The sequence below is a fragment of the Sturnus vulgaris genome, chromosome 11 (assembly GCF_052056855.1).
Source record: "Sturnus vulgaris isolate bStuVul1 chromosome 11, bStuVul1.hap1, whole genome shotgun sequence".
Classification (NCBI taxonomy): Eukaryota; Metazoa; Chordata; class Aves; order Passeriformes; family Sturnidae; genus Sturnus; species Sturnus vulgaris.
The window spans coordinates 13,853,750-13,873,167 of NC_142253.1; the positions used below are offsets into that span (position 1 = coordinate 13,853,750).

The 19,418-nt window shown below is 39.6% G+C and overlaps 1 protein-coding gene and 1 long non-coding RNA gene across 2 annotated transcripts in view; one reads left to right on the forward strand and one right to left on the reverse strand.

Moving 5' to 3' along the window:
• Window positions 1-2,405: 2,405 nt before the first annotated feature.
• Window positions 2,406-19,418, forward strand: part of DCP1A (decapping mRNA 1A) — a 31,995-nt gene continuing 14,982 nt past the window's right edge. Inside the window, exons 1-5 of the mRNA XM_014869601.2 lie at window positions 2,406-2,559; window positions 3,559-3,599; window positions 5,373-5,500; window positions 13,902-13,968; window positions 18,338-18,476. Coding sequence (XP_014725087.2) covers window positions 2,425-2,559; window positions 3,559-3,599; window positions 5,373-5,500; window positions 13,902-13,968; window positions 18,338-18,476 — 510 coding nt within the window. The 5' untranslated portion in view covers window positions 2,406-2,424. The remainder of the gene's footprint in view (window positions 2,560-3,558; window positions 3,600-5,372; window positions 5,501-13,901; window positions 13,969-18,337; window positions 18,477-19,418) is intronic.
• Window positions 9,051-19,418, reverse strand: part of LOC148222492 (uncharacterized) — a 35,316-nt gene continuing 24,948 nt past the window's right edge. Inside the window, exon 3 of the long non-coding RNA XR_015806077.1 lies at window positions 9,051-9,576. This is a non-coding gene — a long non-coding RNA (uncharacterized LOC148222492). The remainder of the gene's footprint in view (window positions 9,577-19,418) is intronic.

Genomic DNA, 19,418 nt, shown 5'->3' on the forward strand with positions numbered 1-19,418 from the left:
AGTAATCTACTGTGTAAAAAGAGGGGCCAGAAAAAGAGTTTGTACAACTGAACTGCCAACAGCAAAGCAACAGAGACCCAACCACGGTGTCACAAGCAAATGAAAGAGAAAAAGAGGGTCTTTATTACTTCATCTGCATTAATATTAACATATATTAAGTAGACAACGGTACTTAGGATAATAAATTATCACATCCCATCCGATAAAACCTCAGCAGTACAAGTGAACTATAAAACATGATGGATGCTCTCTTCATTTGTTGAAACACAAATGGAATGTGTCCCACTCACAGTGAAAACACAAAAAACACATCGTGTGCATCATCCCATTTGTGCCCAGCTCTGTGCAAGAATGGGGAACAGGGAGTGAGAGAGGAACATTTCCCCAGCACAGCTGCACAGAGGGCCAGGGAGATTTACACAGCGCATCACTCACAGCACGTGCCTGAGCAGCTACAACTTTGCAGTGTAGCCCAGGACTCTGCCTGTACACACTCTGCTGTGCCTCAAAGCTCAGGAGACACATGACAGCCGTGTGTCATTTCTGATACAAAATATTTTATTCCAATGCAGCAAGAGTGAAGACGTTCAGGAAGAATAAACTCACTGAAATGCAGAACTGGAATTAGCAGATGAAGAGGAAAAACAATCCAGAACCAGAAACCACTGCTCCCTTTTCTTTCTTGCTGCTCCTTGTGATTCACTTTTAATGCAAGATGAAGCCAAGGAGCTTTCACAACTGAGACCTCACACAGCAGAAAAGTTCCTTTGCCAGTAAGTTTTTAAATTTGAAAGATAGCTTTGCTTCACAGTAATCTGGCAGAAAGGAGCAGTTTGATGCAGACATTTAAGATGCCATTTAGAAACAGGGTTTTTTTTAAATTTTTGTTAATTTTCTTTGTTTCAGTTGAGTTCTTAGAATGTTGTTTCTCTATTAAATAGTTTTCAAACTTTAATCTCCTCTTATTGTCTTTCTCTAATATAAACCGTAAGTAAATAATGAGACATTTTACAACAAAGTATTGCCTTTAAGAGCAAACACTACAGAACTAGTGAAAAACCAAATTTTATGGGTTAGGCTCTCCTGTGGCAAAACCATTAGAAGGACATGGACAATTTATGGAGCTCTAAGACATTCCTTAAGACATTTGTTCAGGTTTTTTACTGATGCTTATGCCCTGGGGTTCAAGGGTGAGTTATCACGATGAAGTTTTGTGTCTATAATACTTTTTTCTTTAAAAATACACTTTTATTTCATTCTAGAACTGTTTGATACCAAAACAGGCACATTACTGTCCTGCCACGAAAGCTTTACAGTTTAAAAAAATATACTGGAACTTGGTATTTCCACTTCTTGTGAGAAAGACTTTTTGTGGAACCAAACAACTACTGGATCCTTGTTTATAGCTTGTGCATTAAATGTCAGCCAGTGTGGGAGAAGATTATCCTGTAAAGCTTTATTAAAATCAGAAGTTTGTCCACCTGCAACAAAGAACAACATGACCTGTGGTAATACAGAGCACAGCACACATTCTTTAAATTCTCAGGAGAGTCAGGAGCCTGCCACGAACAAGACTTTGTTTAGAAATTTACAAACCTGGTTTTTTCCTGTCATATTGCACAAAACGCTACAAAGATACTGGAACCTGAGTGATCTTATCTTGGAAGTAGTTCATGCCTTGGTCCTGATGAATATTCTATGCTTTCCTGTTCCTAAAATCACCAGTAATTGAAAAAACTGCAGGAAAAACCTCAGTGAATTGCATGTTACTTCACTCTTGTTTCAGTAAATATAGATATGTAGTACATAGCACTCTACTTTACGTACGACAGCTTAATGTCCTATGTACTTTACCTGAGAAATATATCTGTGAATGTTTGCTATACCTGAAATAAATACTTATTTCCCAAAGTCTTCTAAAATACTGAAAATTCCATATCCCACTGCAGACCCTAAAATACTGATATACCAGAAAATGACAGACACAGGAGCAAAGAGCATCACCCTCAAAGTGCCGGAAGATAATGCCTGAGCTTGTGACCCAGCTCATCACCCTTCACAAGGCTGCCTGCAGTGAACTCTGGATCCTTTGGATTACTAATGGCGTAAATAAATAATAACAAGATGCGAGGGCCAGCCCTCAGCCCTGCCCACGCGTGTCGGAGGGGGCGCGGCCCGGGCCAAAGCCCACGGCCCTGCAAGCCCTCGGTCGCCGGAGCTGCGAGGGAGGGGCGGGGACCCGGGAAGGGGCTGCGGGTCCCGAGTTGAGAAAAGGGACCCGGGAAGGGCCCGGTGGGGCGGGGCCCCAGCAGGCGGGCGGAACTGCAGGCTCGGGCCGAGCGCTCCAGCCGGCGGCGGGGCCGGGCGCACCGGTGCACCGGCTCTGCTGTTGCCGTTCCGCGGGCGGGGCTGCCCGGATCCAAGATGGAGGCGGCGGGCAGAGCGGGGCAGGAGATGAGCCTGGCGGCCCTGCGGCGGCACGACCCCTTCATCACCGGCATCGCCGACGTGACCGGCCAGGTCGCGCTCTACAGCTTCAGCCCCAAGGACAACGAGTGGGTGAGTCTGGCGGGGCGGGCCCGGCCGTGCCCGCGCCCCGGCAGCCGCCTGGGCCGGCGCGTCCGCACGGGGCCCGCGCGGGGCTGCGCTCACCCAGGGGCAAGTTTGGGGTTTGGGCGCGTTCCCCGCACTGGTATTGCGGGAGAGGAGAGGAGAGAGAGGAGGCGAGAGGGAGAGGAGACAAGGAGGTGGAGGAGAAGGGGGAGGGAAAAGCGAGGAAGAGGAAGAAGGAGAGGCGAGGAGGAGGAAGAGGGAGAGGAGAGGCCGTGTGTGCGCTCGGGGAGGCGGCGCCGTTCCCCCTCGGATCGGGGCAGCGCTGGGGCTCGAGGTCTCTTTGGCATAGGGTGGCCAATGACTTTTTCTCCTTTTTAATCGTACTTTGTTATTGTTGCTCGTGTCTGTTGCACAGAACCCTAATTTGGGAAGAGGGGGATTCAAGAAATGTGAGTGTTCGTCATTGCCTTAAAACACAGTTTTGTCTTGACCACCGTGTTCGTCACAGAGCAATAGAAATGGGAATACGGGAAACTTCTCGTTGTCACGTGCAGCCCTGGAGCTGCACAGCCTTCCTGCACTCGGGTCACCAGCCCGTGCTGAGGCTCGCTCTGGAAGCTGGGCCCTGACACAGAGCCATGGCCCGTAGTTCTGCCGTGCTGTGCTGTTGTTGCCGTCCTTGGAGTAAAACCGAAACAAAACCTCTGATATTTGGAGTGTGCCCCGTCAGGCTCAGCATGGGAAGGTTGTGGAACACTTTATGTATCACATCGGCAAATTGAGAGAGTGAACTAAGTATTTTGGAAGGGGATTTAACTTCCTAATATTTCCAATAAGAAAAAATTGGTAGTTTCTGAAAATAGGAGAGCATATTTTTAGACCTGTGATGTCAAACCTTATGGAAAGATAAAGATATTGTAATTCTCTGTAATTAAAACACTGTCCAAAACCAACATTACTATGTGAACAAACACATCCCTCAAGCGTATTTGTTGTCTTTTGCAGGAGAAGACTGACATAGAAGGGACCTTATTTGTGTATAAAAGGTAAGGATTAGTTTGGTTTTTTAGGTGGGGGAGTATAGTGGTGGTGATGTTTGTTTTCCTTCCTTAAGAAAACAAACTCTAGAGGGCTTCCTGCAGAGCTTTCATACTCATCATTTTTTGCTTATCCAAAAATTAACTGCTGTATACTCATTCAAAAAGAATAAACTCTGCACATAGGTGAATAACTCTGTCAAAAGCCCCTAAAAGTACTGCTGAGAAAGCATAAAACTTGAATGCTACATATGTACCCACATCAAAAGTTGGTTTATTGAGCTTATTTATTAATCCAGTAGCATTTGTTAATGCATTGAGTTTGTTAAATGCCATGCGTCCCTTTGTCTCCTAAAATCCATGAAGTTGATGATGAAAACAGTAGAGATGAGAAATTAAATAATGTGTTTTAATTTACTCCTGGACTATAGCATAAATTTTTGTAAATGGATGAAGTTGCCCAAAAACTGGACATCTCGTAGTGTCTTGTTTTGGGGCTATTTAATTTCCTCATCAAAACCATGGAAGAAATTTCCTTTTCTTTAGGACAGCTAAAAGCGAGGGAGAACCAGCACATATTATCCTGTATGAGTTCAAGTTTTAAATTACAGGCAAACAAAAAAATCTAAATGGAATAACACCTTGTTGAAGGTAAAAAGTAGAAATAGTGCAGACTTAAGCCATCCTGAAGCAGACTGTCATAATTTGGTTGTTGCCATATTTTATCCTGGCACTATGTAGGGAAGTTCCTGTTACTTCAGCTCCCAGCTTGGAAATACTTAGTGTAAGAAAGTGAACCAGACTTAAGAAAAATAACAAAACAAAAACCAAAGTAAAAGCTTTCAATGTCACTAGCTGATGATTTCAGACAAGTCCTGTGAGGTGCATTAAGAGACTTGCTTGTGATGGTAATGGTTGTTTACCCTGTCCTTGGAAGCTCTTGACAGATTTTTGTTGTTGATCATTGGGTACAGGTGGTCACACTGTTACAGCAGTGTTTGTATTTACCAGCTAATTGTCTCATTTTTAGTCTGCCTTCGTTGTACTGCTGTTGTTGATGATACACCAGCTTACAAGCACAGCTGAGTGCTGACAGGACATTCAGGCAGCAACAGAAAACAGATCTAAAATATCTTGAACTTTCAATGCTTGCTCAATGTTTTCTTTTTCCCCGTGGTGTCCAGCAAAAATCTAGATAAATAAAAATTGCTTCACTAAGCAATATAATTCTGAATAATTTACTTTCAGGATATTAAGTCCTTATTTCCAGTGTTTCCCTTTAGGAAGAAATTACTGTTTATGGTTCCCCCTGTAAGTGTACTTCATGCTATTTAAGACAGCAGCTTTTTTTATTGTCATGTCTATTTACAGTAAGGTAATGGTGCTGTGTAAGTGGTTTGGTTTTTTTCCTCTAATAAAAAAGAATCTAAAATGCCTCAAAATGATCTTATGTCAAGTATTGAATACATTTGCATTTTAATAGTGGACCTGCCCTAGTTTTTTTGAATAGATTTTTCAGAGGCATATCTTTGATTCAGCAGTTTAACAGTGTAGAACTGTAATGTTAATCCTAATCCTGCTTTGAGGTAAGTATAGTTTGAAATTGAAATTAGATAGCATGCCAAGAAATGGCATAGAAAAGCAAGTGTGAACTTCAGGACTACTAAAGCTTCACATAATAAAGCAATGGAAATTTGAGGATGAATTCATAGCTTGGTTTCAGAAAATTACTTCTGTTGGTGAAGATATTAATCCTTGGTTTTGTTTTAATTGACACAATAGGTCAGCTTCTCCTTATCATGGTTTTACAATAGTGAATCGACTGAATATGCACAACCTGGTTGAACCAGTAAATAAAGATTTGGAGTTTCAGCTCCATGAACCTTTTCTTCTCTACAGAAATGCCAGCTGTGAGTATAACTTCCCCTAATCCAAATAAACTTCAGGTTCAGTTTTATAACCTAGATCACTTCTGATTTACTGTGATGTCTGTTTCAAATATAATGTAATGGGGCAGGTTCCATTGAGATATCTGATGGTGTTTTCTGTCTACAGTGCTAAATCTACTTAAGTAGCTGGCTGTTCTATTGTATTATGATCACTGCCTGCTTTCATTAAAAAGCAAATATACTACCAAAGTGCAATATTGCTCTGGTCTTTAATGATCTGGTAGGTTTAATCTAAACATGTCTCCCTTCTATCAGAATGTTCCCCTGAGTTACAGATGCTTTGGTGTACCTAATAGACCAGTCAAATGTTAATCCCTTCCTTTTTTCCCCTTGGAAGGCCTCTGGGATCTGTAAGAAGTAGGATAGATTCCATGGTGGTGGCAAAGAACAGCCTAAGGCAGATGGTCATCTCAGTTTCATAATCTTAACAATCCTCCTCCTATAAGTGTCACGAAGAGAAAAAAATCAAAACTGGTCAGTAAGTGGAAAAGTCTAGGAGGCTAGGGAAGTGACTGACAACAGATTGGGAAAAGTACTGTATTGAGTTGAGTGTCTAAGCAGATTGCTTGGTTTGGAAGGAAGAGGAGCTGTAGATGGAGGCAATAGGGATAGGATGGACCTTAAGATGTCAGGCAAGAATTGCAGCTGTGAGGTTGGTGACATAAGGGAAGCAAGAAGTTGATTCATTTGTTGGACCTGCTGATGGTATAAGGAAGCAGGAGCAGCTGTGGAATCACCATGGTGTGTGACACTGACTAGAGGATCACTTCAGGGAAGGAATCACAGAATCATTTAGGTTTGAAAATGCCTTTAAAATCATCACACCAAGCCGTTAACCCTGCACTGCACAGTTCACCACTAACCCACATCCCCCAGTGCCACATCGATGCATCATGTAAATACCTCCAGGGATGGTGGCTCCACCACTGCCCTGGGCAGTCTGTTCCAGGGCTTGACAACCCTTTCCATGAAGAAACTTCTCCTAATACCCAATCTAAACCTCTGATGGGACAACTTGAGTCCATTTACTCTTGTCCCATTACTTGTTACTTGGCAGAAGAGACCAAGCACCACCCTGCTACAACCTCCTTTCAGGTAGTTGTAATCAGAGAAGGTATAGGCTGTGTGTGAGTTCATTAGAAACCCCTGAAGCCAATTGTTTTCCTTTCCTGATAAAAACTCTCCTTTTCCTGTGGGACACTAGTGCATTAGACCTGTGGGAGGCTCATGGGTTTAGGGTAGAGATGACATAGAATAGTACAAGGAAGGGAGGAATTCACACAAAGGTCAGCAAGGAAAAAATTACAGACTCGATGTGCGAATTGCATTCTGAAGTAATCAGGAGTATATTTTTTCCTCTTGTTTTTTTGCCACTGACATTTTAAAAGACTGGTCAGAAATTTTCCTTTCTTTCATTACCCCATCCTGTCTTCAGTGATTGCAGATGGAAGATGTCCAATGCAGTTAGTATGTCATTAGTTACTTTCTCAGGTGCCACAAATAAACTGTAGATGAGTTTTTGTGCCCTCTGAGAGTGTTGGCTTTGTTCAAATACAAGCTTAAAAGCATTGAAAATGGCATCTAAGCTTTTTATTCCTTATAATTTCCTCACCACTAACTCCCTTACATTTTGCATTAAGCTGTTTTGTTTTGGATTATTTTCCTTACATAATGTTTTCCAAATTTTCTGTCTCCTGAAAGAGTTAGAAAGCAAATTATATAGCTGAATGATGTTAAAGCTGTTTGCCTCTATTTGCATAGTATTTGTGAATTTGCAGACAATTTTCAACACCTGTATGTTTTGTTTGTCTGGGTAGATCAGGGGATTCTTGTCCAAGTTCTCTTCATGTGGAAGCATCTCCACTTCCATTCAGTTGTCCGCTGGCATGGAAAACCTTTGCATTTTTGGAACTAATTTAAATCAGAAGTTTAAGCCACTATACTATAATGTGTATCTCCAAAGGCTTCATGTAGTGTGTCTCTAATGGCTTAAGGTGAAGCTCTTCTGAGATGCCTTAATGACTGAAAGAGGATGTACTGCTGGTTTGTGTAAGGAAAAGCTTCCTCTTAGACAACCCTGTGTCTTGTAGAGTGGCTTTTATTGTGTCCTTGAAGAAATCTACTGTCATCAGTAGAAGCCCTTTATGAGTAACTTGCCCTGTTAAGGTTGCTGAGTGATGGAACTGCTGATTCTGTTTCCTTAGCTTACAGATGGGTGATAGCTCAGATTATCCAGTAAAAATCTAAAATCATGTTAATAGTGCTGTTGGCAGAGACAAAGGTATTTTATGCCTCTCTAGTTACCTTGTAACTGGATCAGTAACAAATAGAGATTTGTGCTTTGCCATGGCAGGGTAGAAACAGTGGAAGATGATCAAAGCAAAATTATGCATTTGGGGAGGGTTCCATGTCAACAATATTTATATTCAGTGTGGTACTACTGTTTTAGACTTCATGTTTTTACTTTGTTCATGGGATTCTGTCTTGACTTAAGAAGACAGTAAGGCCAGGTCTGTTCTGTGCAGCAGATCAGACCTCTGGCATTTCTGACTTCAGCAGCACAAGAGCTGTTCTGAAGGCAGCAAGTAACTTATTCCAGTCTGTGCAGAGCTGCTAACAACTTATGTGAGGAACTTTGCAAGCAGTCTACAAACATTAGTTTTGCTTGGCTGGAGGCTGTAAGAATGATTTGCCTGTCATACTATATCATAATATTTTGTGGGGTTTTACTGTTCTTTTGTAGTTTGATTTATTCAAACACTCTTACTATACAAAGGAATTGTTGGTTTATTGCATATCAGAACTTACATTAAGCTGTAGACATGAGAAACTCTATCCAATTGCACAGAGACATTTTCATACTTTAGACCAAGACTAGGTAATTGCCATTTTATTCTTATGGGAAATCACTGATTTTCACAGCTTTTGAGGGGAATCCTGCCATTTTTTCAGGGTGAGGCATGAAGGAATCTTCCATGGGCATTGTGGAAGGAGGACAGATACAGTACCTTTCTTGTATATGCCTTTTGCTGTTCTCTGAGCAAGATGGAAGACACTTGGGTCAATTTGGTTTTCATTATTCTCTGAGGTTCCCCCCCAACCCAATCCTACCTTTTTCATATTTCAGCTTTTAATGGGGAAATCTTTCCTCACAGAATTTTTGTTCTCAAAATTATTCTGGCTACATGATATGGTTCCAACCCCAAAAGAATACCAAACCTGAAAAGTTGAATGTAACACTGCCCCAAAACTCACACCATTTATTTGTGGGGCATAAGACCATAAAGCAAAGATGATAAGAGTCTGACTAAGAAACTGTGAGCTACTATACCACTTGAAGTGGTAATTAGAAAAAAGGTATTCTTGTTTTTAATGTTACAAAAATTAAGGAAAGCCAATATCTCCAAACATGAACAGACCAAGAAATTGCCAAATTGAAGAGATTGTTTGACTTACTGTAACATATTTTAAATGTAGAATTACTCTAAAAATGGAAAAAGTTTGAGATTATGCTTCATACTTAATGTACTATTTATTATTTCTTACTCAGGAGTAGGTATTGTCGGGTTATTTGATCCTTGTTGAACTCTCCCTCTGGACACATGCACATTCTTTGGAGTATTCAGGGTATTTATTCATGAAATACTGAATCCCAATGACCTTTTTTCTTTTAAATTAACCTAAGCTTGTTTTCTCTTATCTGTGTTTTGTGGAAAGAATGTTAAACTCTGTTTTAAAAAATGCATACAGTTCAGCCAGTAACAGTAATAACAGTCCAGTCTGAAGTTCAGTACTTCCTTTAAATCTGTAATGTGAGGATCTGGAGCTATTAGTTAATAGTTTGCTAAATAATTGAGGAAAATTAGTGAAAGTTTTAAGCACTGATGAACTTACCTCCTAAAGTCTGCAGGAAGGATTCTTCTGAGCCTTTCTCGTTTATAACTTTTCCTTTGTATCGGTGGTGTTGGTCTTGATTAAAAGGGTTTTTAATCCAAGCCAGTTCATTTGGGAGGTCAGGTAGGCTGATTTCCATGGTGCTGAAAAGACAGTTGTTTACCATAAAAGTTGGGTATTCAAATAAATGGTCCTTGTTTGGTGTGGGGTTTTTTTTGTTTGTGGTGGTGTGGTTTTTTCCCTTGCTTCTTATTCCTGTCCAGGGTAAGAGTTAGTAACACAAAAATAATGGACTTTGGAGAGGTTTATACATTTAAGTGGAAAACTCAATCACTAAGTGCTGTCTTCTGGGCTTGTTGTATTATTGATGGAAACAACTTGTATCCTGAACAGGAGAAGTGAAATGAGTTGCATTAGAAGTGTTTCAGAGAGCTCCTGACTGGTTTCAAAATTGGTAAGGAAAGTGTCTTGTTATCACACATGTTCCATTAAGTGTAACATATCTCTGTGATTGCTGAGGCTGCCTGGCTCTCCAGCAAGCACATTAACCCAGTCTGAGATAAGAAAGGAGCCTGTTCTTCATATCTTCATAGCAGAGGAAGCAAAGCAAACTGGGGGAGGGGAGGAATGATTGAAAACTGTAAAGAAGTTCTAAAAATACATTATTTGACCTGAAAGATGGCACTCTTTCTGCAGGAGGTTTTTTCTGTGGTTTGGGTTTCAAAGCAGCAATCCCTCTATTCCCTATAATACTCAGGTGGCAGTTAGTTAAAGTGTTCTGAGCTTGGATGCTGTTTGGCACCTGCTGAATTACCCCATGCTCCTGCTAGTGGCATTGTGCTGTGTAATATATTTGTGAAATGGCTTTAGGTACTCAAAATAATAGGAAAGGGAGGAACTTCTTCCATTCATGCTAATGGTTTATAAGTCTGTGTGGTAGGCTAATATCTACATGTAAGAAATAAATATGAAGAATGTCAGTGACACAGAGCTGACTCACTGAGGAGAGGTGCCACTTCAGCTGACATTGCTGCTAGAAGAAATACGAGCTTTAAGGAGAGAGCTTTATGTCATTTTGCCTTAAACTCTATTTGAGGTGTAGAATGATGTATATATGTGCTTTTCTTGTTCTCTATTGTTACATTATGGGAGGGGTTTCAAAATACCAGTCCTTTTCTTTCAAGAGTTTGAAAAAAATTACACTTCCAGTTGTTCTGCTTCATTGTATGGCAACATCTAAATTGGACCTGTAAAATAAAACTTTTCTCTCCTTTCTATATACTCTTCCAGATAGTTAAGGGAAGTTTTAAACAAATCATCTCTTTGAATGAGTTGAAGATGTATTTGTACAAATGGATAAACTGCCTAGGGGAAGGGAGTGGCAGTGTCTTGAATGGAGAAATTGGCAGTGCTGATGAGTCCACGTGCACTTCCTCCGGCACGCAGTTCCATTTTCAGTTTTCACTTCCTATGAAGTGAAAACTTCCCAAGCTTCTTGTTTGTGCTCTCTTATGCTCCTTTGGCCTTTTGTGAAGCTGTTGCAGAAACAGGATCAAGAATGTGGTCTGCACTAAGATGTACCCAGCTGACATAAGGGAGAGGGGCCCCTTCGAGGTACAATGGGTTAATAAAGTTGCAGGAATGTGAGGGTGGGGACACTGACTCTTCCTGCTTACTTAAAATGAGAGCTGATGTGAAACTACAATTTGGGGATGCAGCTTCATTTTATGTTGCCTAAGGTGAGGCTTCTGCCTCACAGTGACTCTTGGCTATTCCCACTCTTAATCCAGATTATAGAAGATTCCAAGACCTTCCTTTTGGTATTATTCAGTTGTTAGGCTTGAGCAGGAAGTCTTCCATAATCCTTCTGTTCTCTCAAAAGCTCTTTGGTTTCCCATTTCAGTTTTAATCAGATTTTAAGGATTGATCCAGACAAGTTTGGAGAGAAGTCGAGTGTTGTGTTTAGATAAATATTTATGGGTCAGTGTTTCTAACAAAATTTACATATGTCAGAGAAGAACATAGATGAAGAAAATGGATGACTTCATTTAGTTTTATAAAACCTGATTTTGTCTGTGGTATAGGTTACTCATTACTTCAGGGGTGTTAAAATGCACTCTGAATCCTGAAATCCTGAAAGACTTGCTGGTGATGATTACAAACTACTGTTGCTTGATTGCTAAACATCCTGCCCAGCATGCAGTGTAGAAAAGCTGGATGGAAAAATGAGTGGCTTCTGCTGGATGAAACTTGCAAGAACTGCAGTAGAAAGGTGCCATCAGACATAGGAATGTTCAGCTAATATTTATGCTGGGTATAGCAAAAAAATCGTATTTTAAAAAAGCTGATAAGAACCAACTCTATAAGGATGTTTTTAATTGAAGCTGCAGGCATGGAAGTACAGTATGTATATAGGAAAATATCTATTTAATAGTTATGCTGTTGAGACACACACTTCTGGGGAAGGGAGCTGAACTGCCAGTACAGGAGGTCTCTTGGGAAGAGGAAGGCAAACATTCCAGCCTGTTGGACTGTACCTACATTAGTGCCCAAGTTCGTTTGTAATCTGCTTTGCATCTTTGTAATATTGTGTAAAATTGTTTTGCAGTGACTCTCTATGATTGCTTGTCAGTACAAAGTGGAAAAGTGCCTCATACTCCACACCAAACGGAGATTTGGATCTATTTGTGGTCTTTCTGGCAGAATTGAGTGTGACTTTTATCATTTGTCCCTTTTAGATATTATTATAAGTTCCTTATCTTCATTTCTTCAGCAAGTATGCTTTTGAAGCAGCTTTCTCCTCTTGGCAGTTTGTCTGATAATGAAGTAAAGGGAAAGAGCTTTTCTTCAGTCCTAAGATATGAGCTACTTCTTTAGTCATGTAACAAGCTGGAAACTTTGTAGGTTTCTATGCAGCAGCAGATCCAGTTGTATTAAACTGTGAAGTTTAATAGAAGCATTTTGTAAGCACTGGCTACATGTAGGAAATGTGTTTTTATTGGCTTTGACTTTTGTATATGGATTTCTTTGTTTACGACTTGAAAAGCTTTGTTATCTATTACTTAAGCTGGAACCTCAAAAGAAACTAACACCCAAATTAATACAGCTGTTATTTAATAAAATAAAGAAAAGCCAAGAATTTCAGCTTGTTGTAGGTCATTCTTCTAGAAATGAGATGTTTACTTGACTTCTTGAGGATTTTGGCCCAACAAAGTACACCTGGGATAAGTCAAAGGGCCAGAAAAAGTTTGGTAAATAACTTTTTGCCATGGCTTGATGTAATTTTTTATTGGGCTTTGCTTGAGGTTTTCGAGAATCTTTTAGAGGAAAAAAGTGAGTAAAGAAAGAAAAAGGATTTCACTCTGAAGTAGAAATCTACATCTAACTGGAAATGGTTGTATAATTTTTTTTTTAAACAGTCCTTTCCTTCATTTTAAGTATATTTATAATCAGTGATTTCAGCTACGTAAAATCATTGACATGAACTGCAGTATGAAGATAAGTTTTAAAAGGCTGAAAGCATCTTTTCAGAAATTAAAATACTTCAATGGTAACGTGTATAAAGTGTTCAATTGCCTCTGATGTTCTAGAACTTTATGCATTGACCAACTTCATAGGTGTACTAAGATTTAAAATAATCTGCTTTGTGGGCTGGATTCAGTACAGTTCTGAAAAGAGTTGTGGATCTTAGTGGCAGTAGTGCACTGGGGGCAGTGAGGAGAGGAGCTGGGGTGTGGGTCAAGGCCCTTGGGAGGATTGCTGGGGAAGGAGCAGCTCATGGCACTCCGGACCAATTTCTCCCTCTGATCGAGGCTCCGTGGTCGAGCTCCAATTCTGCCAACTTTCAATGTCATTTAACTTACTCTGAAAGGCACAGTGAGGCTGTCTTGCTGAGCTGGAACCGTTTTGCTCTCATTGCTTTGTCCTTGACACCTTCAAAGAGCAGGGGTCACTATGAGTGTAGTTTTAAGCTGTTCCATTAATGTGACTGTGTGATGGGAGCTTTGGTACTGCTTCCTTCTGGAGAGAGAACCTTCCAGAGAGGCTCAGACTGAACTGTCATGCTATAATTCAAATGTTAATGTTGGTCTTTGAATTTGACAAACTTAAAAATCAGGGTTTTTTTAAAATGGATATTGCTTGGCCTAGCTTAAATAATCAAGTCCCTAATTCAAAAAAGGAGGTTGCAGTGGTAGTGAGAAGCACCTACTGGCTAAAACATTTTCCTGCCACTTCTATTTACAAACAGTATCAAGATTCTATAGTTCTTACATTTAATCTGACTGAAGTTGTATTTATGTTTGCACATGTGCTATTTCTGATTACTTTATAAATTAGTAGGTGGTGACACACAGTATTTCAATGGAAATTGATGGAAATTCATATGTTGCAAATCTAATGGTCTACTTTTTTGCTATTGATTTAATTACTTTTTTGTCTTACACTTTCTTTTTTTCTGGTTTTCTAGTGTCAATTTACAGTATTTGGTTTTATGACAAGAATGACTGTCATCGAATAGCAAAACTCATGGCTAAGTAAGTACTGGGGCCTTATTATTCTGTAAGCCTTCTCGAAGTTATTAAATATGTCTGTTTTTTTCCTCACTCTCCTAAAAATGGAAGAATACAACATTCTTGTTCATACAGGGTTTTTTTTTAACTAATGAAAATTACAGTTTTGTTTTTAAAAAAACTGCAGCATTAAAATTTTTATTTGAGTGATAAAAAAATGAGTTCAAGTGTTAGTTGGCATTATCCAAAAAAAGCGAGTATGAGCACTGTGTATTATTTCATATGCTATTTTGTATAGGGATGGTGGCAAAAAATTTTCTAATGCAGAGAATGTAATGATATAAACGATGGTTGGGGATTTTTGGTTGGTTTTGTGGTAAGCGGGGGTTTTTTTGGAGTTTGTGATTTGTTTGGGGTTTTTTAAAGCTTAGATATTATTCCTAACTAAAGCAAAGAGATTGAAGAATAATAGGATAACTAGGTAGAAGTGTCTAGAATTATAGTGGGTTTAGGAGAATTAGCAAAACTGTGGAATAATAAGAGCTTGGTGTTGCTAATTTTTGGATTTTTTGATAGTTACTCTTGCTAAAATGCAAAACATAGATGTACTGCCCACGGTATTTTCTCATCCCTCATTCTCAGTTTTGCTCCTCTTTGCTATCACACTGCTTTCCTGAGCCCTCTTATCTCTTGCATGCCTTCAGCAGCATGTCAGGGCTCACCAGTCAGGCCATCCTGGAGAATTGCACAATTTAATTACATGGAAATATATTTAATTAAATAAATTAAAACTGGTCGCAATGTAGATATTTTAAGCTGAATTCTAATTTATTAGTGTAGGGGGTGTGATGTGGGTTATTTTGGCTTTTTTTTTAATTATTATTTTTGCACAGACCAAGTGATAGACATTGGTATCAAGATGTCTTTGTAAATTGTTTTTTTTTTCTCATCCTGATAACCCCATTTCCCACTTTTATTTTTTTCTTCCTAGTTAAGTTTGACTTCTTACTGTTACTTAGTTTGTCCACATCAAAGGATTAACTATAAGGATTAAAGGAAAACAATTGTATGCAACTGACTCTTGGATGTTGTTACCAAAACAAATAACAAAACATCTACTGCCTCTCTATAAACAGAGTATCAGGAGGACATGTCTTCTCTTCTAATCTAAAACCATTAGGTTAATGTTTGAAGTGTGAGAGAGCTGAACCCATCAAACTCTACCCTGTTCTTGTTTTGTCACACACAGCTACAATGCAGATCTAGGTTTGGGATAGCAAACCTTGAGTTCACTTGGTGTTGAACTGATGTGGTCACTGTAGCACAAATGATGGGCTACAGATTCTTCAGGAGTCTTAAAAAATGTGATCAGGTAACAACTAGTCTAGCCATGGCACAGCAGTCCATAAAGCACATTTAACCCTCTGGCTGCTTTGCAGCATTTACATTTTCTTCCAAGAGTATTAATTTTGTTCTGTGGTTTTTTGTCTCTGGGATGGAAATTTGGATTTGCACCCTTTTGTTGAGGTGGAGTTTTTCTTAATCACTGACAGGAAAGAGTGCTGCCTTTGTAATACTTGAGCACTTTAAAAACATAACCATAAAAGGTTTCAAGGAGATTTGCATTCTCTTCCCTGCATTTGACTTGACCTTATTGTGCCAGACTGAGTTAACAAGATTGCAGACCATCCATTTATATTTTGGTGACTTATCTTTGAAAAGGAAAGTAAATTAGGCTTTGTAATCACAGACTTCACTTCTCACGTTCTCTCCCTTCCCCTGCCCTTCTGTGAGGTTGTGCCAGGTATATTTTCAATGCTGTAGCTCCAGATATTCTTCAACAAACTGTCACAGCAGCTACTGTGTCCCTGAAGGAATGTGTGCCTCTTCCACCATCTGATATAATGGAAAGAAACAGCAGGCCTTACTTAAAAAAGATTTAATCCTGCATTGCACACAGAGCATGTTCAGTGTACAGATTTGCATTAGTTGACTTTTTTCTTTCCCCAGGAAAGGTATTTAGGTATTTGATATACAGATTTATTCTCTTAAAAGAATTCTAGAATTTTCTGAAATGAAAACATTTCATGGGAGTCATGCAACTCCTGATTTCAGAAACAAATAATTTGTGTCAAGGTGATTGATTGACGGATGACCTTTCTAGAAGAAGTAGGGCAGAAACTGGAGGGCTTCAAATATTTGAGAAAACTATTGCATTCTGACCTATAAGTTTGTAGGGGGGTTATTTTTAGCTTAATTCATAAGTTTGTTTTACTCTGTTTAGGTAGTGAGACCCAAAGTGGCTTGTGAGATACAGGTGGCAGACTAGAATTGGGAGAGAATCTCAGAGTTCTAGGGATACAGTTTCACATTTTATTCCATCACCATCATTGAAATGTAGCATGCACAAGGCAGAAGGTGGAGTTTGAGCTATTAAACAATTACCTTGATGAGAAAAGAATTGTAACAAACACTTAAAAGGTAACAAACACTTTATAATGAACAAGAGAAAAATACTATGAACTATATTTTAGAAATTTTGATGGAACATTTCTGTGAAATGGATGCACTCCATGAAGGTGTTTAGTTTGAGTTCAGTGAGTACTGTTTTCCTGGGAGGATGTTTTATTGAAACCTTCTGGGCCAACTAATTAAGGCAGAAGGAGAGTCTGAGGAGTGAAGCCTTTGCTTTGCCTGCCAGGCTGCACGTGTGACTTCACTTGCCCAGAATCTTCCCTTTGGCTGAAGTGTTGGTTTTTTTTTTAATACAATCACACTGGCACTTAACATCTCAGCAGAATATTCTGATTCTCTTACCTTGCTCTGTCTCACCATTAGTTTTGGAGTCGAGTTTAGAGAGGTCCTAAGCCAGAACTGGGTGACCACGTGAGGTGATAGAACAAAATGTTCTCTCAGGGTGTCACCATAGAAACACTTGTAGAATATTGAGCTGCTTCATCCAAACGAGCACATGCTGCAGTTCTCAGAAATTATCAGGGTTACATTGGCCTCCCTATTGTGAGTTACCTTGCCAGGTGACTGCTGCTTACAGGGAAGGCAGGAAGTAAACAGAAGATGGTTAAATAACCAGCTTGTATGATGAAAAATTCTGAAAGCAACATCGAATTGTTAAAAGCCAAATCTAACCCTTTTCCACCTAAACTCTAGTGAAGTAAATAAGCTTGGTAGCTAGAAAATCACAAAGAAACTTCCAAAACTTGAACTATTTTTTTCCTCAGAAATGTCAGCATAGAGGTGCATATAAATAATTACACACTATAAAATCTATAGTTTGTCCTGAATCCTAACTGACCCAAAGAAGCTGAAGGCTGGAATGATTGACACTTTCTGTGATTGTTGTGATGGCACCTCTTGGCTCCCCCCTCAGCCATCAGTTCTACAGCATAAGAGTTCTCAAGTGACATGCTAGCTCCAGAGCTCTGCCCTGTTTACAGTGATTGTTTTTTCTTAACATATTTGATTAATGCAGGCTTTAAAAAGAAGGGATTACAGGCTGCTGTGTGTTTATTTCAAGAGGATAAGCTTTAGTGCATTGCACAGCCATGTATATCTTGTGAACTGCATATGGATTAGGAGTATATGCTGCTTTTACTTTTATTAATGAAATGACCAGGTACACATCAGCTTCTTGCATCTCTTACCTGTGCTTCAAATTGAAGGTTTTGGATACTTGAGGCAGGCAGAAGTGGAGTAGAAGTGGTGAACCATAGATACCAGAGGCAATGCAGGTAATTGTAATTGCTACAGGGCAGCTTGAGAAGAAAATGGTTTGCTGTTCTTTCTGGAGCCTTAGGTGGGGGTGTGAGGGGTAACTTGCTCTAAGTCCTCTTGCAGACTGATTCCAGAGACATCTGGTGTGAGCTAGCTCTCTTCTTTCCCACTGTCTCTGTTGCATAATGGTAGGGCTGATCCTAAACTAGAGCTGTTTTGGTAATAGGTTTTGTTGAATGACATGGCTTGACTTGGCTAGATATGGAAAAATGCATATTAGGAAGTAAAGAGTAAAAGTGTCTTAGTCTATGGTGTAAAACATGCTTTTTGTGTATCACATGTTGGATGTCCACATATTTAATTGTAGAAATGTCTAAACAGAAGAATTTTGTAGGAGTAGTGTTTACTGTGGGCAAACTTTGTGAGAGACAGACTAGTGCTCTGTGAATGGGAGATAAATCGTCCAGACCATTTGACAATTTGTCTTGTATAAACCTTGTAGCAAATGAAGACTTGTGTAACTTTGGTCAGCTATGTGTTAGGCTTTTATTCAGGCAGAAAAATGGGTTAATGTGCTGGGAGTACTTTTTTCTTTACTGCTTTTTGCAAGATGTTAACTCTAGTTAATTTTTTAAATCTTGTTTCTTTTTTCCTTTTACAGAGTGGTTGAACAAGAAGCTCAGAGATCGCATCAAGTTTCCCAGGACAGAAAAAGTCCCAGCAGGACCAATGGCTGCAATGAAAACAGGCCCATTGACATCCTAGAAATGCTTAGTAAAGCCAAGGATGAATATGAACGAGTAAGTAAATGTCTGTTGTCTGGAAACGAGTTTTTGGCACTTCAGCTGTGCTTTGTTTAAAGGGTGGGCAGTCTCTGCAATAGTACCAGCAGCCTTGTTTTCAGACTGAAGTGTTGTCCCCTCCCTCAGGAGCACTGTACTAGGAAACATTCTGTGATTTCAGGCAAGATGGATTGAATTCTGATCATGTGATCCAACTTGAAGTGTAGCGGGGTAAATCCATTTTTTTATAATGATTTCTCCTGCTGTGAGAAAATCTTGTCTCTGAGAATACCAAATAAAAATTGTGCCCAACAGCATCTGTCTCTTCTTAGTCTCAAAAGATGTCTTGTGGTATTAGAGACTGAGTCATTCAGTACATTAGTAGACTCTATGAAGCATATTTCTTACTAGCTGTAGACTAAATGTAACAATACTGTTCCTTTGTCTTTCTGTTGCCCAGTTTATTGCTTCTGTCCTGTCTACTGTGTCTCCCTTTAATAAATGAATTCATCTCAGAAGGAAAAGTCTGTTACCCTTTGCCAGTGCTAAATTCACCAGATTACATAATGAGGAATGTTCATTCTCTTAGGAAAGAATTACTTTATATAGTCGTGAGGACCAAATTGATACGTGCAGGGTGAATATAAAGGTAATGTGTGGGAGATCCAAAAATGGGAACAGAGATTCTGAACACGCCTCTTCCACAGTGTAAGAATACAGGAATGTGCCATAGTAAAGCCATGTGTGAGTATTGCATTGAAGAACTATGGTGTGGCTTCTGTGCCTCTCCTGCTGGGAGAAGAGGGAGAACATTTGTACAGTGCTTGACTCCTTCCAGCAGTTACTTGTGCAGCAGAGTTCCTTTGAGTACTTGGGATTTGAGTCTTTGTGAGATTCTAGATGGTTACAATACAGTGTGGGATGAGGAGAAAAGAGTATGTGGATTAAACCTTGTATGAG